Raw genomic sequence first — 26,898 nt, forward strand, 5'->3', positions numbered from 1 at the left:
AAAAATGAACCAGTGAGCCCGTCCCTGTGTCTGCGCATGTGGACGGGAGGCTGGAGGTCGACACTTCAGCTTCTCCATCTGCAGCTGCACAAGAGGTGCGCAGGGAGGGGGCGGGGCCAGCCGGTCCGCTGTGTCAGTGCTACTGGGCACGGTGATGGTATGCAGAGAAGGTTCTTTACTTCGAACCTAAGGAGGCGTTTTATGCATTTTTGACATAGTGCATAGATCACGTGGCCTGTGTTATTCTCTGGATGGGTTTCGAGAAGTGCTTCAGCTGGACATGTTTTCATCTAAGGACATCTTAGAGACAGGGCTGCTCAAAATATGTGCTCATTTTTTAATGGTAACAGAGAAGTCTATCGGGTTTTTAAATCAGTGACATTTGGCAGAGGTTTGTGCAATTTGAGTAATGTCAACCCTTTAGTGTTTGGATTTGGATATTTAGACTCTATAACAAAATAAAAATAACAGTAAAAACTGCCAGGATAGAATCCTGTATTAACAAAAATTAAGAGAATGTTTTATCTCTAAGAAGGCCCTTCAGTGTATATGTGTGTGTGTGTGGCAGTGGGGCATGGCTAAGCGTCCTCAAAGGGTGGAGAGACAGCCTGGGTGAATCAGCATCTGCGTCTCACTGAAGTTAGCCATAAATGTCAATTTTGTCACTTCCTTCAACGAGCCTCAGGTGCAACCAGTTCTAGTCACCCGCCGGTTCCCCTGGCCTGTGTTTCCGCCCCTGCTGCCCCTCTAGAACATGGTGCCCTCCCCTATAGCTGCACTGAGCTACCCAGATGCTTTTATCTCTTCTCCCGCTGCCACTCCAACTATCTGCCAACATGGGTCCCGAAGTCCCATGAGTCTCAGTGTAAGTAGTGGGAAGGGTTGAGGCAGTGAAATAGCTTAGTTATTATCTGGTGATAAACTACTGTCAGTAGTACTAATACTACTGTCTGTAGAGAGAGAGTGTGTGTGTGTGTGTGTGTGTGTCCGTGTGACTGGACATGCATGCGGGTAACACCTGCTCTTTGATCCATGTTATTTCTTATCCGTCTCTAGCTGCTGGGAGCAGAACTTAAACATGGAGTACTGGTGGATTATTCGCTCTTCCATCTTGCTGGCGGTGCTGGTGAGTCACCCTGCTGTTCACCTACTCCCGTCCACCCTCCTGCAGGCAGCCTGGATCGCACTGTCCTCTGATCTGGAGGATATCGGTGCATTATGCTCAACTTATTAAGCACCTCTCTTAGCTGAACTCTGGTCGGCATGACGCAAACACACAGAAAAACACGTGCACACACGCACACACACATGCACGCACGCACGCACGCGCACACACACACACACACACGCGCACACACGCACACACACGCGCACACACGCACACACACGCGCACACACGCACACAACAGGAAAGGAGATGTCATAAAGAGAACACAATCTATTTCTTACACTCATCTGCACAAAGTCTTCTGCATCAAATTACATCTCACTTGGCAAAGCTTTAAACCATTCAGATTAAAGTGCTTTCCGCTATATAGCAGATGTGAAGTTTCAGCTCTTGGGTAATCCTGAAGCTGTCATTTTGATAGATTTTCATGTTTCTGTGGATGAAATTCAAGGGATTCTGTTATTACTCTTGCATTCTTGCATTAGCGTTGTCATTGTCTCTGAATGATAATAGCTCAGAGACATCATTTGCATGCATTTCTTTTCTGCACAGTCGGTGCACTCTGGAGTGCTCGGCGTCTGACAAGGTCCGCCACGCTTGAGAGGGTCCGCAGTGTTTTCAAGACATTTCAGCCTCTCGCCTATTTTGAACATTATTTAAAAGAAGTGTCACTTCCACTCCCAATCCTCTCCCCTCCCAGTCCCCTCAACCTCCCCACTGAATCCCCTCCCCTCCCAGTCCCCTCAACCTCCCCACCGAATCCTCTCCCCTCCCAGTCCCCTCAACCTCCCCACCGAATCCCCTCCCCTCCCAGTCCCCTCAACCTCCCCACCGAATCCCCTCCCCTCCCAGTCCCCTCAACCTCCCCACCGAATCCTCTCCCCTCCCAGTCCCCTCAACCTCCCCACCGAATCCCCTCTTCTCCCAGTCCCCTCAACCTCCCCACCGAATCCCCTCCCCTCCCAGTCCCCTCAACCTCCCCACCGAATCCCCTCCCCTCCCCTCCCAGTCCCCTCAACCTCCCCACCGAATCCCCTCCCCTCCCAGTCCCTTGCCCAGCAGTTGTGGCTGAATTACCGTGGCGCTGAGCACTAAGAGCTCAGTGTGTTATCCCAGCACAACATAGCACTGCTGAGCTGTTTCTGGAAATGTCTGACCCGGATCCTGCTTCTGTCTTCTGTCCAGATCAATTTCTTGATCTTCATACACATCATTAAGATCCTCATGTCCAAGCTGAGGGCACACCAAATGAGATACTCCGACTACAAGCTACGGTGGGTGCCGGGCGGCTTCACACAGCCAGGTTGCCTCTGAGAGCTGTGTCATCTCATCCTCATCACTTTCCTCTCACAGGCTGGCGAAGTCCACCCTCACACTCATCCCCCTGCTCGGTAGCCACCTGGTCCTGTTCTCCTTCGTCACCGACGAGTCTACCTCAAACGGCGCCAACTCCCTGCGCCTGACCAAGCTCTTCATCGACCTCTTCTTCAGCTCATTCCAGGTCAGACAGGAAGGCCCTCCACATCCTGCAACACTGACAGTAAGCTGTTTATGCAGCTCGGTATTAAACAGGTGACACTAAACCAGGCAGCACGCCGTGTGGAGCGCAGAGAGTCCGAGTAAAGACCGAAACAGTGATGTGTTCTCTCTTAGTTCAGAGGCACCAAGAGCACGTCCAGCTCCCAGCACAGAGCAATCTCGCCGTAGGTGTCTCGCTTTGTCGGGTATAACCACAGCGAGAAAACAGGCATCGCAATCACGCCGACTCACCGACAGGCGGAGAACGACAGCAGCGTGGAACACAGCGGCGGTGTGTGGCGGACACGTCACCCAGTCAGTGGAAATGTCCTGATTAAAAAAAACAACAACAAAAAAACCAACAATCACAACAGTAGTGAGAAGGGAGGAGGGCAGAGAGATGGAGTGAGAAAAAGGAGTGAAAAAGCAAGAGTGGGAGAGAGAAAGAAAGCAACAAAGAAGAGAAAGATCCCACGTTCATGATTCACATGTACCGTTATGGGAATTCCCACCTCAGTTCCTAATTATAGTTGGTGCCATTCAGAGTGCGTGCATAGTTAGTGAGCCAGTGTTTCACTATCCGGTCTTTGCTTCACAGTCCCGGTGAGATGCCTTCAGCCACTGATGCACTGTGTATCTGTCTGCTTTGTTAGCCTTTGCTTCAGTCACCCAAAGAGCTTTCGATCACACTTCACACAGTTCGGTGCGTTAAGCTTCATGAATGAGAGCGCAAGACCGAGAGCCGGTGCTCCCTCGTCCTCGTAGGGCACGTCGCTGGGGGATGTGTCCCGCTCCTCTGACTGGTTTCTGCTGTGTTCACAGGGGCTGCTTGTCGCCATCCTGTACTGCTTTGTCAACAAAGAGGTGAGTCAGATGCACTCGCCTTCCCTAACGTCGGCGTTCATGAGACGTCTCACAGGATATAGGCAGCATGGAAAAGTCTTGAGTCCACTATTTTATATAAAAAAAACAAAACAGAGGAATTTGGTGCTTGGGTAGTTATAGAGGTATGTGGTGCTTGGTTTGTTTTTCAGCACCCGGGAGAGCAATGCGTTCTCTTCCTGCTATGGTCCCCTGACGTTGTTATAAACAGCTGCAAAGCTGTTTTCAACAATTCTTTTTCACAGCTGGGGCACATGCAGTAGCGATGATAACACACAGAGGACTGGGCTAGCTAAGTCAATATTAGGTGTTAATCTGTAAGACACTGTAAGAGAGCATATCTTACCATTTAAATAGTGCCAAGCAGAATATTTGGATTTATACAATTATTGGATTATACAAAAACTTCAAAACCAACTATGAAATGAGATTTTTCTCAGTTTGGTTCAAATTATGTAAAAAGTTGTGGTAAACAATAAGGGAAAAATGACGGTTGTTGACTGTGGGACTCTAGTGTAACTGTGTTCGGCTGGAAACGAAATGACACACTAATCAACTCTTTTTTTTCTTTTCTTTTTTTAATGTCTTGTATGATGCTCTTAGTGCTAAAGTTCAAAACAATCTAAACAATTAAAGTTTATCTTACTTATGATCCTTGGTCCCCCTGTATTGTACAGTGACGTTGGCTTTCTTGTGGTCATCTCTGCTTTGACATTTGCCCCTTCATTGGGCATGTGTGCCACTGTGGTCAGGTGCAGTCTGAGATCGTGAAGCGGTGGAAGCGCTGGAAGCTTGGGAAGGACATTGAGGAGGAATACCGACACACCTACAGCAACACAGTCCACGTGCCTACTAGCGTGCTTGTGCATCACGCTCCTGCAAAGTCAGATGTCACCCACATGACCTCTGCACTCCCCTGCCCCGAGGAGAAAAACCTGCTGCGCCTCAGCTGCCAGAACGGCACAGGGATCCGGGAGAAGGGCTGCCTGCAGTCCATCTCCCCGCCACAAGAGGGCGCCCAAGTGGAGGAGCCTACGCTGGGTCACAATGAGAGCAACCTGTGAGCGAGAGTTACGTGTGCGTTGCAGACACGCTCGTCTCCCTCACTCTGGCCCGGCGGCCTTGAGCCAGCTGTCCGAGCGGCAAGGAGACATGTGCGTGTGTGTGTGTGTGTGTGTGTGTGTGTGTGTGTGTTGGGGGGGGGGGGGGGGAGGCGGTGCAATTGTGCACGAGTGTGCACGTACGTTGGGAGAGTGCATGACCGCCTTTGTGGACACTCCACTGCTCAGCAGGACAGGCATGTTGTGTGCAAAGGTGTTTGTTTTCACCTTCCATTACATTTTCTGAGGTTACATCACCACACCTACACCACACGTCGCAGTCAGCTTCTGGACAAAACCACAACGGTAAAAAAAGAACCCAACTCTAAAACCTCAGAAGACACATCAATGTGGGTCCTGCCTTTAGTCTCTGTAACTGCTGATGGGGACAGTTTGGGTTTGGTTTGGAAAACTGTGGATCTAACTGGCTGCTGGTACATAGGTGAGCTATAGGAAATACATATGGAAAAAGGGAGAGGCTACTTCATGGACAGGTACTGTGGTGTGCCAGGACCAGCCCGACTCTCCTCTTGTGAAGTCTAAGACTAATCAAAAGTATGGTTGCCTAAACAAGTTCTTAGGATTTGAAAAAAATTATTCATGAGCACAAACATCTCCAGAGCTTAGTTATCCGAGCAGCAGTCTGTCTGCAATGGTCGCCTTACCCTCCGATGGAGTCTCGGAAACAAATTGTGCTTTTTTTGGCATTTGTGAAATGGGTAATGCTTAAGTTTTGCTGTTGGTTTTTGTTTGTTTTTGTGTTGTGGTTGTTTTCCCATCATGGCCTCTTATTGATGACAGATGTAATGGGAAAGTATAATTAAGGTGCTCTGAATGTGTGTTATTTCTGTCCAGTTGCAAATCCTGTGGATTTGGTTTGGGGAAAAAAAAATCACTTTTTCCAGATGTGACTGAGCAGTCAAGGTTTTGAGTTCATGTTTGCTAAGAGGCTATCATTACCAAAAGCAATGGAAAAGAGAATATTCAGCATTTAGCATAATGCAACGGTGTAAGCTGCACTTGAGGCAGATGGATCCATGCACATATTTACTCACACACACACACACACACACACACACACACACACACACACAGATGGAAATAGATGTTTATTTGATCTTTACACAGCATCCTATAATACAAAGACATCCATGGCCATATATACTCATACACATGAACACACACACACACACATACACGCAGCTGTGGATGAAAAAGCTAGACTGGGCCACACACTTTTGTTTTACAGTCTAGGAGAGACAAACTCCCAGCACACTGGGATATCATGGGGACACATAGAAACATACTGACTGGCACATGAGCAGCTCACTGTCCAAGCACGTGTGTCCAATATGTGTCCAAAGGCATGTCCAAAGACGTTTCCAAAGACGTTTGTCAGGACATGTGTCCAGAGATGGGTCCAGAGACATGCTCGTGTCAAGGAACATTACGCTGTCTACTCCCAAACACACAATATAAAACATGTAGCGCGACTGAAAGGCGCCGACTGGATGTTACAGTCGGGCTTGTTGGCAGACCTGAATGTTTTTGGCAGATGCTACAGATGCTACATTCTTCACAGATCCATAAGTCATATATTGCCTCTCTCTGCCTGTGCTGGGTTAGAATACCACGTGTTGGTTGGGGCAGTAATTAACACCATTTACCGGTTTCACCACTTTTCAGTTGTTTGAATTTTTTTAGTCATGCTTGTGTAACTTCTAATGCGGGCCTAGAGTGAGAGGTTTTTAGTTATGCTAGGCAGCTGCGCTGAAAGAATGCTAATCAACCATCACGAGGAAATATCAGAACAAACTACACACACCACAAGGTGATCAAAATGGTTCTCTTTTTGTTATTTGGAAAAGATGAGGTGGGATTGTTTTCATACTGGTCTAAAGATCTATATTTGCTCCAGTCCCAACAGATAAGCACACTGCTTAAACTACCTGTGCCGTGTGGCTTAATGAAACCTTGCAGCCAAATGCAGCCTGTGTGCCATCCAAAAAGATACTTGCATCCTTCATCACCGACGACGAGGAGGATGAGGATGGCAGCAGGTGAATCTGGGGGCTATTTGCACAATGTTAATTTATGACTGTGAAAAATGTAGATATATGGATGTGTGTCCATCTTGAGATTTGTTAAGCCTGATTTCCTTTTCTTTATGCGTGGCATGTGTTTAGTCATGAGCACATAGTTTGGGGAGGTGCTGTGCTTGTTTGGGCCCTTGGCAGGGTCCAACTTTGCCATTAGGTGTGCTCGGAATAGCATCGTTCTTGTGCGCTACTAGATACTAGAGGGACTATGTTTCCCTGTCGAGCTCCCTTTCATCTGTTCTGAGAGCAAACCAGCTAAGACTCTTATAATATTTTTAGGTGGAGAACTCATTAGTTAGTTAGTGTAGTGCAATATTTGACAAAATTCAGCTAGAGGTTCTAGAAAAGGGACACTTTATTGCCAGAAAGGATCAAATGCCATAAACTATTACATCTGTGCTTATACGCAAAAGCAATGCAACCTTGTCTTCATAGATCAAACTAATTTAGCCTGCTTACAGAACTCCCATCATTTAATGTTAGCCATACATGCAGTAAGGCATTAAAGAGACATAAATGAAACACCAATGAGACATTAATGGGACATCCCTAGCTCTGGTCCCCCTCTGGGCCTCACTGTGAGTCTCGGGCCTGTGTCCTATGACCAAACTGAACTGCTGCCAGAATGCAGGACTCCTGAGCCCATGTAGGTCTATGCTGGAGCTCCTCTGCTGTATTAGCGTAGCCCAACTTGCTTCCCACGTGGAAAAGAAAGATGGACCGTGTATGGAGTGCCAGTATCTTACTGTCACAGTGGCCATATTGTCAAATATAGTGGCCGAGTTGCACTTGGTGGTTAGACATCTTTAAATGTAATGGGACGTTGTTGTAGATTGATTCCATTTTGATTTTAGCATACATGCACCCACGGCTGGTCAGATGGGTGAACTCTGGCTGGACAGACTCTCGCTGTACATGGTTAAGCCTCTGTGCTTGTGTACTGGTTTTTGCAAAAGATATTGTGTCAGAATTGTAAAATAAATAAATAAATAAATAAATCTATGTATAAAACATTCATTTGTGTTGTTAATTTTCCATTACACTGATTTTGAAGAATAGCTTGTATTGGTAAGGGAATATGACTGGGACTATTTCAACATTAAAATACCATTCCTCTGAGCACCCTGATGTAATTAGCACAGGCAACGAAAATACATGTGACACTGCAATAACTCAAAGACATTAAGTACATAGCTCCCACGTAGTGGTATTCTTAGTAAAATTGGGTGTAAAACCAACATCCTGACCGGCTCAAATTTCAGGCTGTGGGGAAAAGGAGAGGCGCAATGTCACCGTGCCAAACCCCCTGTTTATCTCTGCTCCCTATAAGGCCATGGGCCGAGCTTCTGTCCTGCTCTCCACGGAGAGGAATCTGTCGGTTTCAGCGTAAACACAGAGACTTATGCTGCTTCTCCCTGCCTGGCTCCACTCGTTCCACTCTGTCTGCAGATCGGCCTGCCCGGAGCACTGAGGAGGGAACCCAGGCTGATTCCTGCCTGCTGGGCGTCGCGCTAACGGCACAGTCAGGGTTTAAGCAGCAGTTATTCCTCCACTGACAGGTCATTCGTATTTGGTGTGTAATGTGGTCTGGGATTATGCTTAATCTGTGGCCAAGGAGAGTTTGCTGATGAAAGAGGTTCTTATGTTTGCTTTACCTGAAACGATTTCCAATTTCTACCGAAAGGAGAATCACAAAGTGGGTCCACAGTGCAGTCATTATTTCGTGCGTGTGGGCACGCGCGTGTGCAGGGTCCAGTGACCCATTTTAGCATCCTCCAGCCAAATCTGTTCTCACGTCAGGTCTGTATGCCTCAGATTTTCAGAGTGACAATCCATCACTTCCTCCTCAGACACCTTCCGCTATTCCTCACTGTGGGAATCCTCTCACTGGACACTCATTAGAACAGCTCTATGGTTGCCAGTCTCCTGGAGTCAACCTCAGCAGTTCTTCAACATGTGCCTTTAACAGTTTCTAACAAGCAGTTTTTCTCAGTTCTCAATAGTATGTAAAAAGGGACCACAAGGGGACTTTTAGTTATAGTGTTGCGAGTAATTTTACATGACATACCCACTGTGATACTAAGTGATGATATAGGGACACTAACACTACATAACATTCACTGATGATCTGTACTTACTTAATGGAAAACAGACGACTAACACTAAAGCATAAGTACAGAGTGAGTTATACAGTAATTCATATTTACACTTTAGCGATGTTATATAAAGTGTTATTCAAATAACAAATAGCCAATCATGCGGACATATAGACATCAATTTTATATGCACATTATGTATTTCAGCACCCATAGCTTTTCAAAAAGAATTTAATAAACAAACGTGCTCAGTTGGCTATAATCAAACTTTTCTTTGCAACAATAGCAAAACCAAAGGAACAAATGACAAAACTATTGCAATAAGAATAACATCGCACATTCAAAATTTTCCCATACCAGACATTCATATCAAAGAAGCCACATTTATGAACATTGCAAAAATATACACATTCCTTTAATAAAGGCGATCCGAGCCACTGGCACCGTCCATTTTACGAGACACGTTGAGACAAACGTTTTCTTAACACAACACCTATACTTAACATACATGCTATAGTACAACAAACATACGACGCCACACAAGAGATATATACACACACTCAACGATTACACACAACAAGGATCAGGTGGACGACACAAGAGGGCGTGGCACTACAGACTAACGAACACACGCCCAGAGACGTTTGAGGAGGAGGGAGGGGCTGTATCGTGACAAGTAATGTGTGAGGTATAGTCTAAGCATATTGGGTTGCACCCATAAATCAGTAGCTATTTTCCTTTACAACCAACGAGCAATTTACTCAAATGCAACAATCGTTCATCCATTATGTACTCCACTTAAATTATTTGTACAAATTAATTTCTATCCTTTGCATGGATGTGAAATGCACTTCTGCAGTCACTTCATTAACTTGTTTATGTCAGTGTTTTGGACCATTAATATGCCCCACAGATCAAGTGGTCTTATCAAACGAGACTGAAACGCAACGCTGAAGTCAGATTGCAGGCCCTTATTGTCTCCTCGTGCCCGTGACGTCAGAACAATAATTGACTCATAACCCTGCAAGAGCACTGATGAAGGGGACATTTTACATGCGCTATAAATATCTCTAGTCATTGCTATCCTTTTTTTTCCAGCCCCTTATCATGGCTTAATGGAGTCGTTCATAAAGTGTAACGTATCCCTCAAACTCTGGCCTCAATCACATTTAGACAGTCAGGCTTATAAATTTCTTCTGTAAGGTTCTTCCTCCAGCTCCCTCACTAGGAACCCTCACTTATTGTATCGTATGCCAAGATGCGTGGTTTGGGTTTTGTTGATAAGAGCTAATAAATTAACTTTATCTCTTTCCAATGTGATAATCAGTGCAAAGGGAGACCAAGACCACCAACACGAATAATTTATTTCCATTTTAATCAAGCTTAATCTCAAATGGGGATGATAATGAGGCGTCTCTCATGAGGCAATTGAGTGAGTGCTTCACTGGCTGAGCTTGTTTGTTATCGAGTATCTGATGATTTTCATCCAGAGGCAGAGGGTCCCTGAAACGTCTGAGATTGGAAACATCTTAGTCAGGGCATTACATTAATCTAACGAAACCGGTATAACCAGTCAAACCTTAGCGGGATCAATCAGAGAAAGATAGATGGATGGATAGATGTGTGGACAGATGGATGAATGAATAGAGGGGTGGATGGCGTGTAATGTTCTTTAAAAGCTCCTCTTTTTACATTCAAGCTCCTCTTTTTACATCGACTTCAAATACAAACATAATGTATGGCAATGTCATATATTTTCAGCCCCTCCTTTATGCAACCCTGCAGCTTAAAACTCTCATTAAATATAGATTTGTCCTTTCAGTTACCATGGTTACCCTGGTTATCATATCTGATGCTTTTGATAGAAAGGTGTACTGAAAGGTCGAATCGTCCCTCGCTTATTTTTTAAATAAAAAACTTAAAACTTATTTTTTGCTCTCTAGGAGCACACATTAAAAGGAAGTCACTTCAAATGAGCGACTGGATGTAATGGTTCAGACACTTGCAGGTGTCATGGTTGCCCACTCCCTAGCATCCGGTCACCTTGGTTACCCTGTCTCATGTCTTTGTTTTTGCATTGGTTCTGTTCCTTTGTTTCATCTTCTCCGTTTCTGTTCCGGTCCTTGTTTTGGTTTTCACTGTTTTCATTAATTATCACCTGTACCTTGTTAGCCCTCATCAGTCTGTGTATTTAAACCCTGTGTTTTTCCCTGTTAGTTTGCTGGTCTTTGTTAATCCATGCCACTGTGTTCATAGTTGAAGATACTGAGCCATGTTGAGTTTATGTTGCCTGTGTTATTGTTCTAGTGTTTCTATTTAGCCTGTTTAGTCATTTTCCTGGTATTTACTTGCTGTTTCTCATCATATTTCCTGGATCCCTCCATGTTGGTAAATTGACCCTGCACTGTGACTATGACTCTGATTATGGATTTGCCCCTAATAACTCTCGCTCTTGTCTGCACACGCGTCCGCCTCCTAATTGCTCCATGTTACAGCAGGAAGCATGTGTGAGCTAAAGGAGGGTTTCATAGATTTTCACATAGGACACTGGGCAAGAGGAACATCACACACAACACAGGCAAACCTGGGCAGGCAGAGCAGAGTCAAAAAAACAGTCCAACATTCACAGGGCCAAAGAGGTGCAACACAGAGCAAGCACAAGGAAAAGAATCAAAAGTACAGTCCAAGAGAACAGGAGAAAACGGGGATAACGGGAACAACAAGGATATGCAAACTGATGCGACCTAGAAAGTAGGATTGTAAGCAAATGACTTTGCACTGAGGAGCGGCTGACTGCTGCTTTTATAGAGTCCATGTAAATGATGTACAGGTGTGTAGGCAGGCTGTGGCCACTGGTTAATAGACCAGTGATGCCGATCCCCAGAGAGCCAGCGAGAGATCTGGCAGGTGGAGCTAGAGGAATGGAAGGTTGCAGTTTGGTCACCACGGCGACTGAGACCCAGAAAAGGCTGGTGTTCAGCCTGGCAGGTCTTCTGAGAGAAGAGCTCCAATATCCGCAACCTCCTATTTCCTGTCATCTACGTGTGACTTCCCAGAAGTCAGCACTCAAAATACATTCCCTGAGTGAACATCTTACTGCCAGACGTTTCCTGCAGTTAAGACCTCATACAATGGATGATATTACGCAATGGTTCTTTTTGTCAGTGTGTTAACACCATGAACCGCATAATAGACTAAACATCTCCAGAACTGAAATGGTGAGTAGTGAATTCCCGGATCTCCTGGGTGTCAATGGAATTAATGGGATAAAAGAAGAAACAGACAGAAAAGAATAAATGAAAATACAAATATGATTCATTTGCTTCTAATAAAGAGCTTCACGCTTCCAGTTATTATGAACTGAACACGATGAACCTAACAGAGTGAAAAACACAGTCTTTCAGATCTAATGGCATATAATACATTTCTATTAGGTGCCTATGGGCCTTATTTAACTCCAATTGTATTCTGTTTTTCAGTTATTGGGTTTGTAGAAGCTGCAGCTTTAATGTACTGCACAGTTTCATGACAGAGTGACAAACGTTTTTTTATTTGCACACATCAATAAACCTGTCCGGGCTCATGAAAACAGATGACACACTATATGTCCAGCCCCCTTTGCATGTCCACTCCCTGTCTGCCACAAACAGGGCCACTCACCTCAGTCAGGGGCTGTGTGGGGCAGCTCTCTCGTCCCCAGCGAGAAGTGTCTCACAGGGTCTCTATTTATCCAGCGCCTTCCACAAGAGTCCTGACGTGAACAGCAGCTTCTTGGAAATGAGGGATTGGGGAGAGATTTTCCTATGCTGCAAATAATTTGTTTGTCCAGTTTGGCCTCTGGGGTGCACACGCATGTCTTAATGATAGACTGGAGTTTTTTCCAGGATATTGAGGGAGAGAGTGTTGGCTGGAGGCTAAATGAAGCTTGAATGAATGTGTTTGTCAAACAGACTAACATCATTATCTGGGCTGAATGCATTTGGCAGTGGAGAGGCACTCGGCATTCAGCAGAATGCATTTGGCAAAGGAGGCCCACACCCAGCTGGGCGAGTCACAGACAACGAGTGGCTGAACCAGATCATGGGCTGCATTCAAGACACAACAGCAGGTCAGCGAAGTGAAATCAACGCAGTGATCCCAAGTGCACTTCGAGTGGACAGCCTGAGGACAAGCAGCTGTGGGCTAACTTCTCAGGAAGGTAGAAGAGTGCTGTCTGGATGGAATGCATGTCGGGGAGCCCTCACCAGACCATGGAATAAAACAGTTCTTATCTCTTTTTCTGTCTGTCGGCATTCGCTCTGTGAATCCAAATGCTCTGCGGTTTTGTTGGGTTGCATTTTTGTTGTCTGGCCAGAGTGTCTCCTTCCGTCTGTGGTGCGGGGGTACTTGAGCAGAGCCTGAGAGAGTGAGATGGTGAGAGAGGGTGAGAGAGAGAAAGAGACAAAGGCGAACACATTTTGAATAAGCTGTTGTTTTGCTGTGGAAGAAGTGAGAAAGTCAAATTGGCCGCACACATTCAGCCAATCTAGTAGTCAAGCACATCAGCACAGCACAGCATGGAAACTCAAACCCATTTCTGAACTGGGAGAGGACTGGACCCATCTGCACTTACACGCAGCGCTCCAGGGTACGGTCACTTCTCTCTTCACTGCCTTAGTTGACCATACCCTCATTCACACTGCGATTTTTCTATGAACTCATTAAAACCCTGCTCTGTAAACTGGACCTCAGGCACAATTAGAACCTAATTGTGTGTGTCGTCACAGAAGGAATTTGGGAGCATGTGCACCAACCGAGCTACTGCATGTCCTAATAAGGTGCAGAGCTGCGTGACCTGACCTGGTTGCTGCAGGCCCACACAACAGCTTTTCCTGTGTCTCAAATAAAGAATGTTAAAGCGCCTTACTGAAGTAAAGCTGGACTCTGATACTCATGACTGCATACAGCTCTCTAGGTCTGAAGGACTTCAGAAGTAATGGTGGACACTGGTGACCTGATTCCAATCACCTGGTTCTGTGGAGACTATAGACACAGTCTGTATGTTAAATCAGACAGAGGAATATGTGGTAAATGTTGACGTGATTAAAGGTTTCCTTCGTAGACTAGATCTGTGCTTAAGAAGACTCTCTCTCTCTCACACACACACACACACACACACACACACACATACACACAGACACTCACTCACACACACAGCAATTAGCAGTTACAGTCTCTTCATTTTAAATGATTATTCATTGTCATTTAATTATATTTTACAGTTCAACCATCTCTCCGGTCCCCAGTCCTGTCCACAAAGATCTGTTCTAGACACAAGCTTGTTCTGAGCCTCCACCAGTCTCAGCTGCCATGGCTACTCCCACCACTCCCTGATGCCCACCTGCTGTAGCCCACCACACCTCCACCCCAGCCAACTACTTCTCCATTGCCCTTGATTCTTGTTCTCTTGTGGGATGGGTTTCAGACACGTGCACACCATCAGGACAAGACTAGGACTTCTAGAAAACTGGACTAGACATTAATTGCTTATTTTAAAATCTTATTCATTTATTTAGTTTTCTAATAAAATTGTTACAATTGCAGTGCCCTTTGTCGGCCAGAGGAGCATTGGCTCCCCCTTTGAGTCTTGGTTCCTCTCAAGGTTTCTTCATCGTGCTCTAGGGAGTTTTTCCTTGCCACTGTTGCACTTGGCTTGCTCACTGGGGGGCTTGGACTTGGACATTTGTAAAGCTGCTTTGTGGTAACATCTGTTGTAAAAAGCACTATATTAATAAATTTGATTTGATTTGAATTCAGATAAACACAAGCTTGATTCAACTCTTGAGAAATATAACTATAACAAGCAAGAGAGATTTCACTGAACGGCAAATCTTGCTGTCTGCCAGATAAGTCACGCATGTTTTGCTCTTTGGTCTGGACAAAATCCTAGACACAGACTTTCCTTTAGGGACAAGACTGAGAATCACTGATCTAGTGAATGACCCATGGATACTATGGTCATAAACCAGTGCTGCAAGAACCACAGATGGGTCAAGTCAAATTTATTAATATATTGCTTTTTATAACACGTTGTCCCAAAGCTTTACAAATGTATGGGTCCTGATCCCTAATAAGAAATACAGCAGTGACAGCAGTGAGGAAAAGCTCCCTGGGTGGAACTAACCCTTGGACAACTAACCCTGGGAGAACCTGGGAGAACCTGGGAGAACCTGGGAGAACCAAAACTCAAGAGGGAGCCTCCAAGAGGCAGCCAAGCTAGTACCAGTCCATACTTGTTTATGATATTTTTAGTGCAAGTAGCCACTTCAGTGTAGATGTGGAGTCACAGTTACTCCAGTGGGTCTAGGGTGGAGTCTCAGTTTCTCCAATGGGTCAAGGGTGGAGTTTCAAGTACTTCAGTGGATCTAAGGTGGTCAATGTAGATGTGGAGTCTCAGTTACTCGAGCGGGTGTAAGATAAGAGTCTTGTTTACTCCAATGAGTCAAGGGTGATGTTTTGGTTAGTCTAGTGGGTCTAGGGTGGAGTCTCAATTACTCCAGCAGGTGTAGGGTGGAGTCTCATTTACTCCAGCAGGTGTAGGGTGGAGTCTCATTTACTCCAATGGGTGTAGGGTGGCATCACAGTTACTCAGCTGGGTATAGAGTGGGTAGGCTGGTTCTGAGATGGTGACACCGGCGTGTCCACTGACGAAACCAGATCATTTTCAAGATGGTAACAATGCAAGAGAGGTAAAGAGGACCAGCATCTCCTGCTCATTAAGGGATGTACCCTCCTCACCTTCTGAGCACTGGACATTAACTGTGTGTTATAGAACTGCTTACACAGAGAGCTCCCAGCTATAGGGCACGACCCTGTGAGCAGTGGCATTTCAGAAAGGCTTAAGAGGAACAGTAAGACATTTTGCAGATGTCAAATACTTCCTTACTAATACATTAAGGTTACCCCAGAGAGACTGGAAAAACACACTAAGCCATTTTTATACACACTGTTGCACATTCCCATGAACACATACGCACACACACACACACACACACACACACACACACACACAAACATACACTGTTATTCTAGACTGCACCCCCATGTTGTCTCTGGAGCAGTTACAGTACCAGATATCACTCTGATTAGGGACTGATATAATCAATTACCACCTCATTAGTGTTGTGTCTGGCAGGTGTGTGTGTGTGTGTGTGTGTATGTGTGTGTGAGAGTGTGTGTTTAGCCAAGGTGCAGTAACTCTGTGTGCTCCAATTACCACAATAAGGATTTCAGCACCATTGACCAGTGTCCAAAATCAAGCATTGCAGAAAGTTAAACAATACCAAATCAACCAATGGCATTCTGATGATCTTTAAATTACACTGTGCATAAGAGGATAAAATCCCACAGGAGCTAGTTTCATATGATGCATTGTGTACAGCAGAAAGATAAGCATTATGAAATCTGAAAACAAAGACATTTCCTTTCATTCTATGGCAGAATTAAAAAAGAGATGTATTATAATCTGCACATGCAAACCGTGCCTGCATATGACATGTTCTAGCTTGGGGCGTTGTCACTGAACTGCAGACAAGAGAAAGCACTCCGAGAGCCGCGTCAGGAGTTCAGAGTGGCTTCCGCTCTGCGTTAGATGATAAGACCTCCATTTTTCTAAAGAGCCAGGACACAGAGTCCATGAGAAGGAGGAGAAGGTCCTGTCATGGAGATCTCAGATGGGCAAACAGGGAGAATAGGCAGTTATCTAGGAGAACATAGTGGTAGTTATCTAGGAGAACATGTAGGAAGTTATCTAGAAGAACATAGTGGTAGTTATCTAGGAGAACATAGTGGTAGTTATCTAGGAGAACATGTAGGAAGTTATCTAGAAGAACATAGTGGTAGTTATCTAGGAGAACATAGTGGTAGTTATCTAGGAGAACATGTAGGAAGTTATCTAGAAGAACATAGTGGTAGTTATCTAGGAGAACATAGTGGTAGTTATCTAGGAGAACATGTAGGAAGTTATCTAGAAGAACATAGTGGTAGTTATCTAGGAGAACATGTAGGAAGTTATCTAGAAGAACATAGTGGTAGTTATCTAGGAGAACATGTAGGAAGTTATTTGGGAAAACATAGTGGTAGTTATTTAGAAAATAGTGGTAGTTATCTAGGAGAACATAGTGGTAGTTATCTAGGAGAACATAGCAGCAGTTATCTAGGAAAACATATAGGCAGCTATCTAAGAGAACATATAGGTAGTTATCTAGAAAAACAGGTAGTTATCTAGAAAAACATAGGTAGTTATCTAGGACAATATATAGGCACATTTCTAAGAGGGAGTCAAGAGGAAGGTGCTTCAGGCGTGGTCTTTCTTCTCAACTTCAGTTATTACATAACTTCATTTTGTTTGTACAGCCTCTTGCTCTGGGTTCTGATTTTAAAATTGATACTAGGGAAATCCCCCAAGGGTTGTGATGGGGGCAGAGTTCTACGTGCTATCCTGCAGGTCTCATGAGAGCTGGACCTGTTCTTTCTCGCTAACTTCACTCCCCTACAAGCCAAAGTGCTGGTCATACTGTAACCCTTAAATTCGCCCAAAAAATAGATGATCAAGTCAAGAGTCAAGAGACTCTACCACGCTTTGTTATGCTACTTTCCTTCAGCAGCGCTTCATATCAGCCCTGTCTAAGCAAAGAGACCACCATCTTCTCCATCATATCAACCCCATCGCTGTAGTAGCACCGCCCAAAAAAAATTAACATAGTGTGTGGGGAAACAACATCTGATCTGTCAGGCGGAGCAGTAAAGTCTCCCTGGGATACCTCAAAACTGTGCAAGGAGGTTTCACATTTGAATTACGGTCACACCAGATGACTTAGCAATCTCTCTCAAGGCATGGGTGCACTAACTGTTTTTGCTCCAGGTATTGCAATTTAGTGTTCTGTGATTTGATATTAAACAAAGTCTTTGTTGCCTCAAGAGATTCATCATTCTGATATGCACTGGACAACATGGTGCAGAAAGTAATTCACATCAACAAAACTTGTCGTCATCAAGAAGCACACTACTGTACTTTGGCAATAAACAAGATGAAGGTAATGAAATTGAAATCAGAATAATGCATATATACATGGTTTGCTTGTGCTGGGTTGTCATGCACACCGCTTAGAATATCACCTGGCAGCTGGAGACAGAAGACAACGGTGTTCAAGTAAGATTTATTACCACAGCAGGCCGTCGAGCCAGCGGGACAGGAAGAAAATGAGTGAGACAAAGAACAAAATAAGAAAAGCAACCGTTCCACAGAAGCGAGGTGGGGTGCGGAGCACACGCATGTAGCAACCGACCTGTGACGTAGAAATAATTTCAGAGACCCTTTATTTAAATATATGGCACTGCAAAACAACATTAGAGTGAGCTGTCTAAACATGGGAATGTTTACACAAAGTATTCCTTTAAGAGACTAGCAGTGGTGAAGCATGCCACACTGAATTATGCCAATTGCTGCGTTTCACCTTCTGATAACAGTGCGCGTTGGTTTTTGTGGGATACTGAACATGGCGTTACTCTCCACACGTTGGACCGTAGCCACATTGCTGAGTGTTATTCACTGAGGCTCACTCATTCTTTTACACTACTTCATTAGCCTGGTCTAAATTGGCTGAGCAAACATTTGCTGTGTTCATGTTTATATTTTTATTTTTATTTATGATCAGTTGCAGTGGACAGCTATTTAGAAGCATGTTCATGAAAGCTTTGGGAAACATCTTTGTTGTGGTATATTGTCTTTTACTTTTTTGTGCATCTTCTGCAAGAATTAGATTTAAAATGATTACCACCCTCACACACCTGAAAGACGCATCACTTGCTGTCTCTGAGGGATGTTAGGGTTTGGCTGATGGCCAGGTTTGCTTGATCTGTGGCTACACATCCTGGCTGCTTTATACAGGCTGCTGTTTTCACCTTATTTGCAGAGCAGCACCACTGCAAATCTCTTATCTAATAAAAAGAGAGATAGGGGCAGGAAATGGAAAGTTCATGCTGTCATATTAATCATGCGATCTCTATGTCTCTCTCTCCCACTCAACCCTCTGTTCGAACATGTACTTCTCTCCTGTGTTGGTGAGGAGCTCTGCTTAGCTGCACTCGTCCCCAGCCTCTCTTCGGGCCAGCAGGCCTGCTCAGACAGACCTGTGCAAGCAGATGGCCTTGGCAGGATGATTATATGTGATAGTTCCACCTACACTGAGAGCTCCTGGCAGGCCTGGTACCCCCATGGGTAGGTTCTCATACTGCATACCAGTGATAAACGAGAGAGCAAGAGAGAGAGAGAGAGAGAGAGAGAGAGAGAGAGAGAGAGAGAGAGAGAGAAACTGTTATTAGTCACTACACTTCAACAGGAAGATGAAACAAGTCTGGCAGCTATATATGTAGCAGTCTACATGATTCAATTAATAGTAAGTTGTAAGAATTTGTTTAACATATAGTAATGGTGTTACAATAGTTACATGGTTACAATTTAAAAAAAACCTGTTATTTATTGTATATACTTAATTAATTCTCAAATTCATTCATTATGTTTATAGTCTACCTTAGATACATAAATTACTTTTACTTTGTCAAACTGTTTTCTGACAGTTATGCCAATAAAGCACTAATGGAAAGATGTGAGAGAAAATTGAATTAGACAAAGAGAGCCTGTGTGTGTGAGAGAGAGAGAGAGAGAGAGAGAGAGAGAGAGAGAGAGAGAGAGAGAGACTAATTTATGTTGTTATTTTCGGTTGGCTAAATTAATGCGAGTTATTGATGTGTCCATTAGTAACGCAGACTGTGCATATGAAAAACGCTAGCCTCTCGAGCCTAGCGTCGCATTAGCGAGCTCGGCCAAACGACAGCACGTCTAGAGAGCCACCACTCCAGCGATTCTAGAAACAGGATGGTCGCCAAAGTAAGCCTTGATTCCCTGGCTACCTTTAATCTGCAGCGTTCCTCCATTCACAGCTGCTTAGTTTTAAAGGTTTCCATGCCATTATTGATGCACGCGGAGAGACTTGCAGGAGCTGAGGCGAACAGTAGATTTGGCCCGAGACGACGCCAAACAGCTACCACTGAAGCGCCGTCGCGTCTCTTCACCGTGCAAAAGCGTGCGCGTCGACAGGACAGACCCGCGCGCAAGAGCGCCGAGGCGCGTGGGAGTCTCACGCACGTGCACGGTTTGGGCTCCATTCTCACAGATAACGCGCGGCCCGTGACAGAAAAAGCGCTCGATTGACGCTTGCACGTAGGTTAAGGTGCATGTAATTTCAGTTTTACAGATTAATCTGTCGAATCGGATTTAAATGACCTGGATTCATGAGTGTCGAGAGGATTATGATTTTTAATTAATTGTATGATTTATTATTTGTTTTGCTCTTAAAATGTGCGGTACAACTTTTTTTACCGTTTAAAAAAAAGGCATCACGTTCTGATGGAGCCTATAATTTGCCATCTATGAAAAAAACGAAAATATCTCTAATGCTCTGAGTTTAATAGCACGTGTAATCACGTAAATAGAAATCTGCGAGAGCTCGTTTGCAGTAGTCTGCATTTTAATGCAACTTACATTACTTCTTTACAAACGTAAAGGGCTTGTTGTCTTAACTGGAGGACAACAGAAACAGTCTCATGAAACTGTTTAATTAAACGAGTCGTTTTTGGTACACCACAGAACACGCCATAAATGGTACCTCATGAGTTTTCAAATGCAGTGTTGCTAAAAACCTATCTGTTCTTGGCTTTATATTATTAATCAGGCGTCGTGCTTGTTCAAAAAGAGCGAGGGACGACGCCAGCAGATGAAAGCTTTGTTCGTTCCTTCCCTCTTTGATCCAATGTCCGGAACAGAAACGCCATCTCAACATCCCACGTGGCTCTCTTTGCAATTGCCGCCGGCTATGACAGCACCACCACCTGACGGTCTGGATTCTGTGCGATTGCATGGCTTTTCCTACTCATGAGTCGACACGGCCGCGCGCTGGGAGCGCTCCGAGGTGCCTAACCGCGCATCAGTCTTCTGCCTTTACCAGGGCTTAGCCTCCCCGGGTTTGGTGACGCTGATGTTTTGTTATCTGTTATTGTTTCCACATTGACAAATAGAAATCCAACTACACGTTGTATAAAGAGATTTATGCAAAAGATTTATACAAAAAAAGAGACTAGAGTTAAGTATATAATAAACGCTAGTTATACCTCTTTAGGTCTTTCATCATAAAACCATTTTACCCCAAATAACCAGATAAAATTGATGTAACAGATGTGCGTTCTCATTCGCTGGGTTATTTTTGGATAAGTGTGAAGAGTTATAGAAACCGCGAATAATAGTCAGAAACATAAACTCCACTCAGTGAAACATGACTGTGCTCAGTGAGTATTGCGAAAGATGGGAAGAGGACCTCATTCAGAAGGGGACGTTTTATGTGCTTAAACGTGGAGGAGTGGGACACTACGGTGGCCCGGAGAGTCAAATAACAAAAGCAGTTACTAAGTGAACAATAAGACTTCATTAAATGAGAACACAAATACATTAAGGCACAGCACATTCACATTAAGAGTAAACGCCACATTATACAAGCATATACAAAACACTGTATTTGTGAAAGAAATCTAAAGCACTGAAATAGTAACGCAATCACATTAGCATAAAGCCAGCACACCAACAGTATTAAAACAAAAGTTTTAATTTAAACAAAACTAAATACATTAATAAACATTGCATTTGAGGTGGCTCACTGTAGACATACTCCTGGCCACTAGGGGACGTTTTCCACATGACCGTGTACGGACTGAAACATGAAATCACCAGCAAAATATTCGCTGTTAACCTGTTTACACTTTTGCTATAAATGGTCAGAAAGCCTCCCTTTCTTTTAAAATGTCACGGAACCTGTACCTTCAACCTGACTCTCTCGCTTTTTTACATTTCTTCAGCTTCATGTTTTCCTTTATTAACACATAAACTGAACGTGTGCAGAGCCCTCAGTGGCCAGGAGTTTCGAGTGAGCTCAAACGCATCACTTTTGAAAATGTTTATCATTTTGGGTAATGCTGTTGTAATGTGGCTTAATGCTAATGTGATGCCACTGAATGCCTCCTTAATGTGTCTGTGTTCTCACCTAATGCATTTGTGCTCTTGACTTTTGTTTACTCCTTAAATGTAGTTTTGATTTGAGTCTCTGTGCTACCGTAGGGAGGAGACCACAGGAAAATCATTAAATTGCTCTTTTGAATCTCCCAGTCAGACATCAGCTTCATGTGTTCTCAAATTTCAGAACTCTCCAAATAAATAAAGAAATAAACAGAACTATAAATAACATTTCATATTTAAATGTCATTTTTCTCTGGTTTTTTTTCTAGTTTTCTTTTCCATTTTTTTTCTTGTCCTTTGACAAGTGGATGTTGGAAACGTTTAGCAAATTGTTTATTCCCAAGTTATTCCCAAATTTTGCCAAACAAGACTGGCAATTTACATATACGAACTAATCTGTTTTTCAGTGAGAATCTTCCTTCTAAAATGGAAAACAGGTAGTAGATACTTCCATCTCTTGATTCTGTGCTCCTGTGTGTACACAAGTAGCCAAATTGTGCTGAAAAGGACGTTCTCTCACACCGTTCTCAAACTGAGGTTTCCTTGTTCCACAATAAACCTGGCAGCCCATGAAATGGCTGTCAGACCTTCCCAGAGCCCTGACTGCAAGGAATGGTTCCACATAGTCTGGAAACTGATATTTTGTTTTCAAAATCTGAGAAAACCCCAGGGAGTCTTATGTGGTGTATACACTCTTGAACTGTATAGCAGATTAGATCAAATCAACACTTAATGTAGTCCTATTTTTTGTAGCTGACTAAGCACTGTTAGCAGTAGATGAATGGACTGTACTTAAAAACAGAACAAAAACGTATTACAATTGCTTGGCAATGTGGGATATGTAGTAGGAATAACTACAGTGGTTAACAAAGATTTTGTCCCATTCAAAATACTTGTTTCTTCCAAATCTTTTTCAGAATTTCTAAAATATCACCCAAAATATCACCCATAAGTTTGTTGTTGTTGTTGTTGATGTTGTTCCAGTATACTCACATATCATCATGTATAGTATGGAACAGCAGTACTTAGTCAACATATGTTGCCAAACTATTGCTGGACACCGAGACTAAATATAAGTGAAAATCATGTAGCTGTATATTTTACAGGTAGGTTTGTATATATTTGAATATCAGCCTTATGAATTAATATATCCATGAAGTAATATATCTAACAAAATTGTTTTTTATAGCACTGTCACATTTTGCCAGGCATCCTGCTGGAGGGACATGCCCACTGCTACACATGCACACTCATACACACACACTCACACACACACAGATACACACACCCCTCTCACCTTTCCCGCTCCCAATCTCCTGATTATCGATTCGTTTGCTTTGGCTAGCTCGCCACTGTGTTCGTTTGTCATAGAATTTAGCGTAAAACATGCTATAAGGTCCACCTCTTTTAATTTGAGGTCCAAAAAAGTGAACTATTGTGTCCCCAGTGCTATAAAGTATACAACGCATGACTCAGGTCTGCTAATCATTAATGTAGCGCATGCCAAACTTTGTGACGATCCGACAGATGCTGTGAAAGATAAATAGTCTCTTAGGAAAATGTCTCAGCAAGCTTTCACAGGGGCTCTAGGCGTACGTTTAGGGCCTGCATCAAAAATCTAAAATTATAAAAGTGCCTAAAAATTCAAATGCATGGTAGAAATGAATTGATGCATATTGTAAGTTATAGAAATGTCTTTCAAAATGACATGGATCATACAACACGTGTGGTGGAAATGTCATTTCATGGCCACTGCAAGCTGGATATTCAAACACCCATCACTTTATAACAGCAGTCATTAATGCACAGCTTGACTTTAATCTTCTTTTTTTTTTCCTTTTTGGATCTAATTCATCCAAATATAGTAACTGTGAAGGGTCAGTGTTTGTGTACTTTAGCTCAAAAATCTGTCTGATTACTCCTTTTAAGTACGTCACTGCAATAACCACACGAGTGCAGATTCAGATCCTTTACATGGGCTTTGTGGATGCGATGGGTCTTTTTGCTTGCCAGTAAAAGCCTTGTCTTTGTTCAAGACAGAGAAGTGGTGTTTGAGTACAATTCAACTTCAATGATCTCTTGTCCCTTTGGACAGAACATTATGTTACCATAAGGGGTTCCACGAGTAGATGAACTCCTATTTTCTATCCATCAGCATGGATACAGATACCTCTGTCTGGATTTGTGCTTATGAAAATATGAAAAATAGTTGGCAATGATTTTTAAAAAATATTTCACCTCTTTTTTTTTTACTTTTCAAACATGAACATCGTTCTGTGGTTTCATTTCGGATGAGTAGTACACATGAGAGCACAAGGCACGTGAAAGTAACTTAAAGAAAACTCTAAGCAAGGATCGCACATTCCCCATTTTAATACGAGATCACGGAAAGCTTTGTGTAGATTTTTCACGCATCTGTTTGGGCGGTAGAGGAGCCAGGAGCAAGGCCAGAATGCTATTTATCTTCTGTGTTGTTGTTTCTCACCCTATAGCTTTAAATTGGAAGGGCTAGCATTAACATGGATGGCACAGGTTGGCCGGTGGGTTGAGCCTTTCTGCTTCACGGTTGTAATTAATCTTTTGAGGCTTTGGCGTGACCTTTTGGATGCTGGCCAGGTGTTCCCACAGGCTTGTGAAATGCGTAAGCATGTATTCATGCACAAGATCTCATTACATTAATAGTATACAGATAGAAGCCAATGTTTGGTTGGTAAATACTGGTTTTGTTTATTGGACTGTTTGTTTCACTTCTTTCCCCAAAATCCAAGTGCATGGCAACTCACTTCTTTAACTCAAAGAAAGCTGTCAATACCCAGCCTTTTCTTTTGAAATTCTCAGACTTCCTGCCTTTTTAAATAGTGAAATAAGCAATATCGAGAATCCCCAGCAGTGAAATATGTACTTTCTCACATCATCTACACTGCATGTTCCACCACAGGGTTTGTAGTGCAATGTTAATAATTCAGCCTAACTGTGGCGCTGTCAGCAAAGCAGCTTACTAAAGCGTCCTTCTTGAAGTTTGCGTCAGACAAAAGGGGGGGGGGGAGTCAAGTAATCAGCTCTGTGAATGTTCTTGTCAGTTCTGAGTTGGAACAGAACTGACAGCAGACTTACAGTGTTGCATATGTTCACTGCATTGTTGTGGCATGCAGCATGTATTATTCTGCTCCCTATATGAGTGAAAACAGTGCAATATTACTGAAGACATTTACACTGCACTGCATCAACCTAAAGGGAGTGTTTATAAGAAACAGTAAATAATTATATAATTAGAGTACCACACAAAATAGCAGATCATGAAGCATATGTGTTCTAACACTAAAAATAGGGCACATAGAATATATTGTGATCAGTACATGCTCCTAAAGATATAGGCGCCCCCCCGTCTCTCTCTCTCTCTCTCTCTCTCCCTCTCCCCTGCATGCACTCTCTCTTGCTCTTCCTCTACTTATATGAATTTCTAGCAACTGTAATTAATGCTACTCAGTGGAACAATATGATAAAATGATTAATATATCTTTTCTCTGCCATTTCACTCTGGCATCTTCACGTCTTGCTGTGGACTTCAAACATAATGTGAGAAATGAGACCTGGCTTTGGCTAATTATATCTACTGCCAGTTGTGTTTTACATTCAAGCAGAATGTCTGAGTTAAAACTTCAGGAGATTCTGACATTGTCTTTAGTTTGTGTGCAGTTATTTTGATAACTATTTTGGGCAGCTTTGAGTTGTTAATGCTTTAAGTTATTGCATCGTTTTACAGCGCTTTTTACATTGCTTTTATTGTTTTCTGGGGTAACGCTTTCAAAGGTTTGGACACATCTACTCTTACCAGTTTCTCTCTCTCTCTCTGTCTCTCTCTCTGTCTCTCTCTCTCTCTCTCTCTATATATATATATATATATATATATATATATATATATATATATATATATATATATATATAGTGGGGTAGATCAAGGTACCAGCAGGGTGAAGGTTATGGGTTTCACTCCCAGGAAACCCAAATACTGTCAAATGAACAAATTGGCAAGTCGCTCTGGTTAAGGGTGTCTGCTAGATGTTAAACTATACTTTTGTATATACTTTTAGTTTATTATTGTGCACTACTTTTTAAAGTTTGGTTAAAAGAATATTTGACTTGCTGTAAAACATTATTCTATGACATCCTTCCAGAGCTGTGTGTGTGTGTGTGTGAAGATACTGTGCAGTGTTCTATGACATCATTCCAGAGCTGTGTGTGTGTGTGTGTGTGTGTGTGTGAAGATACTGTGCAGTGTTCTATGACATCATTCCAGAGCTGTGTGTGTGTGTGTGTGTGTGTGTGTGAAGATACCGTGCAGTGTTCTATGACATCCTTCCAGAGCAGAAACTGAAAAACAGGCCCTTTTCTTATTTATCATCACAGACCGACTGAAAGACATAAATTTGAAGTTCAATCATGCACAAGCCCAGACCCGTCCATCAGCCTGGCATAGAGCGAACACCTCCCCTGCTTCAGAGTCCAGAGGCAGCATGATTTAGCGGCATGAGCCTCTGCTTGGCATTCCAGACGGTGGTCTCACACTCTGCACAAGAAATTCATTTCATGAAGCTGCTACGCGATACACTCTTCAGCACTCGGGAGCGGCTCGCTGTGAGTTCGCGTTGCCTACCTCTTCATGCCTGAGCTGTCATTGCACAGAGATGCTTCAACTCCACAATAAAAGCACTTGTAGCTGACGCTGGCATACTATTACAGGGCCAAAGAGCTCTGCAGTATCACCCATTCTACTGTCTGTGTCTGTGGAGATTTCCCTGACTTAATACACCTACTAGTATACTAGCAATGGGTATGTGTAATGTGTGTCGGCCCGAGTGCCGCAGGGCGTGGAGCAGGACGCGCAGACTTCCTCGACAGGGACGAACATTTATTGCATAAATGACAGCGGCAC

The 26,898-nt window shown here is 43.5% G+C and overlaps 1 protein-coding gene and 1 long non-coding RNA gene across 3 annotated transcripts in view; one reads left to right on the forward strand and one right to left on the reverse strand.

Annotated features, from left to right (window-relative positions):
• Positions 1–7,780, forward strand: part of gcgra (glucagon receptor a) — a 39,659-nt gene extending 31,879 nt beyond the window's left edge. For both annotated transcript variants that reach the window (XM_081716478.1, XM_027026762.3), the window contains 5 exons: positions 1,057–1,126; positions 2,354–2,442; positions 2,522–2,669; positions 3,509–3,550; positions 4,321–7,780. In XM_081716478.1, the coding sequence (XP_081572604.1) occupies positions 1,057–1,126; positions 2,354–2,442; positions 2,522–2,669; positions 3,509–3,550; positions 4,321–4,632 (661 nt within the window). In that variant the 3' untranslated portion in view covers positions 4,633–7,780. The remainder of the gene's footprint in view (positions 1–1,056; positions 1,127–2,353; positions 2,443–2,521; positions 2,670–3,508; positions 3,551–4,320) is intronic.
• LOC145658626 (uncharacterized) lies at positions 1,114–3,425 on the reverse strand. The gene is made up of 3 exons (XR_014124283.1): positions 3,199–3,425; positions 2,939–3,016; positions 1,114–1,254 (listed from the first exon to the last, which is right to left on the reverse strand). It is a non-coding gene; the product is annotated as an uncharacterized LOC145658626 (long non-coding RNA).
• Positions 7,781–26,898: the final 19,118 nt, after the last annotated feature.

The sequence above is a fragment of the Electrophorus electricus genome, chromosome 6 (genome assembly GCF_041902795.1).
Source record: "Electrophorus electricus isolate QZ-2024a chromosome 6, ASM4190279v1, whole genome shotgun sequence".
NCBI lineage: Eukaryota > Metazoa > Chordata > Actinopteri > Gymnotiformes > Gymnotidae > Electrophorus > Electrophorus electricus.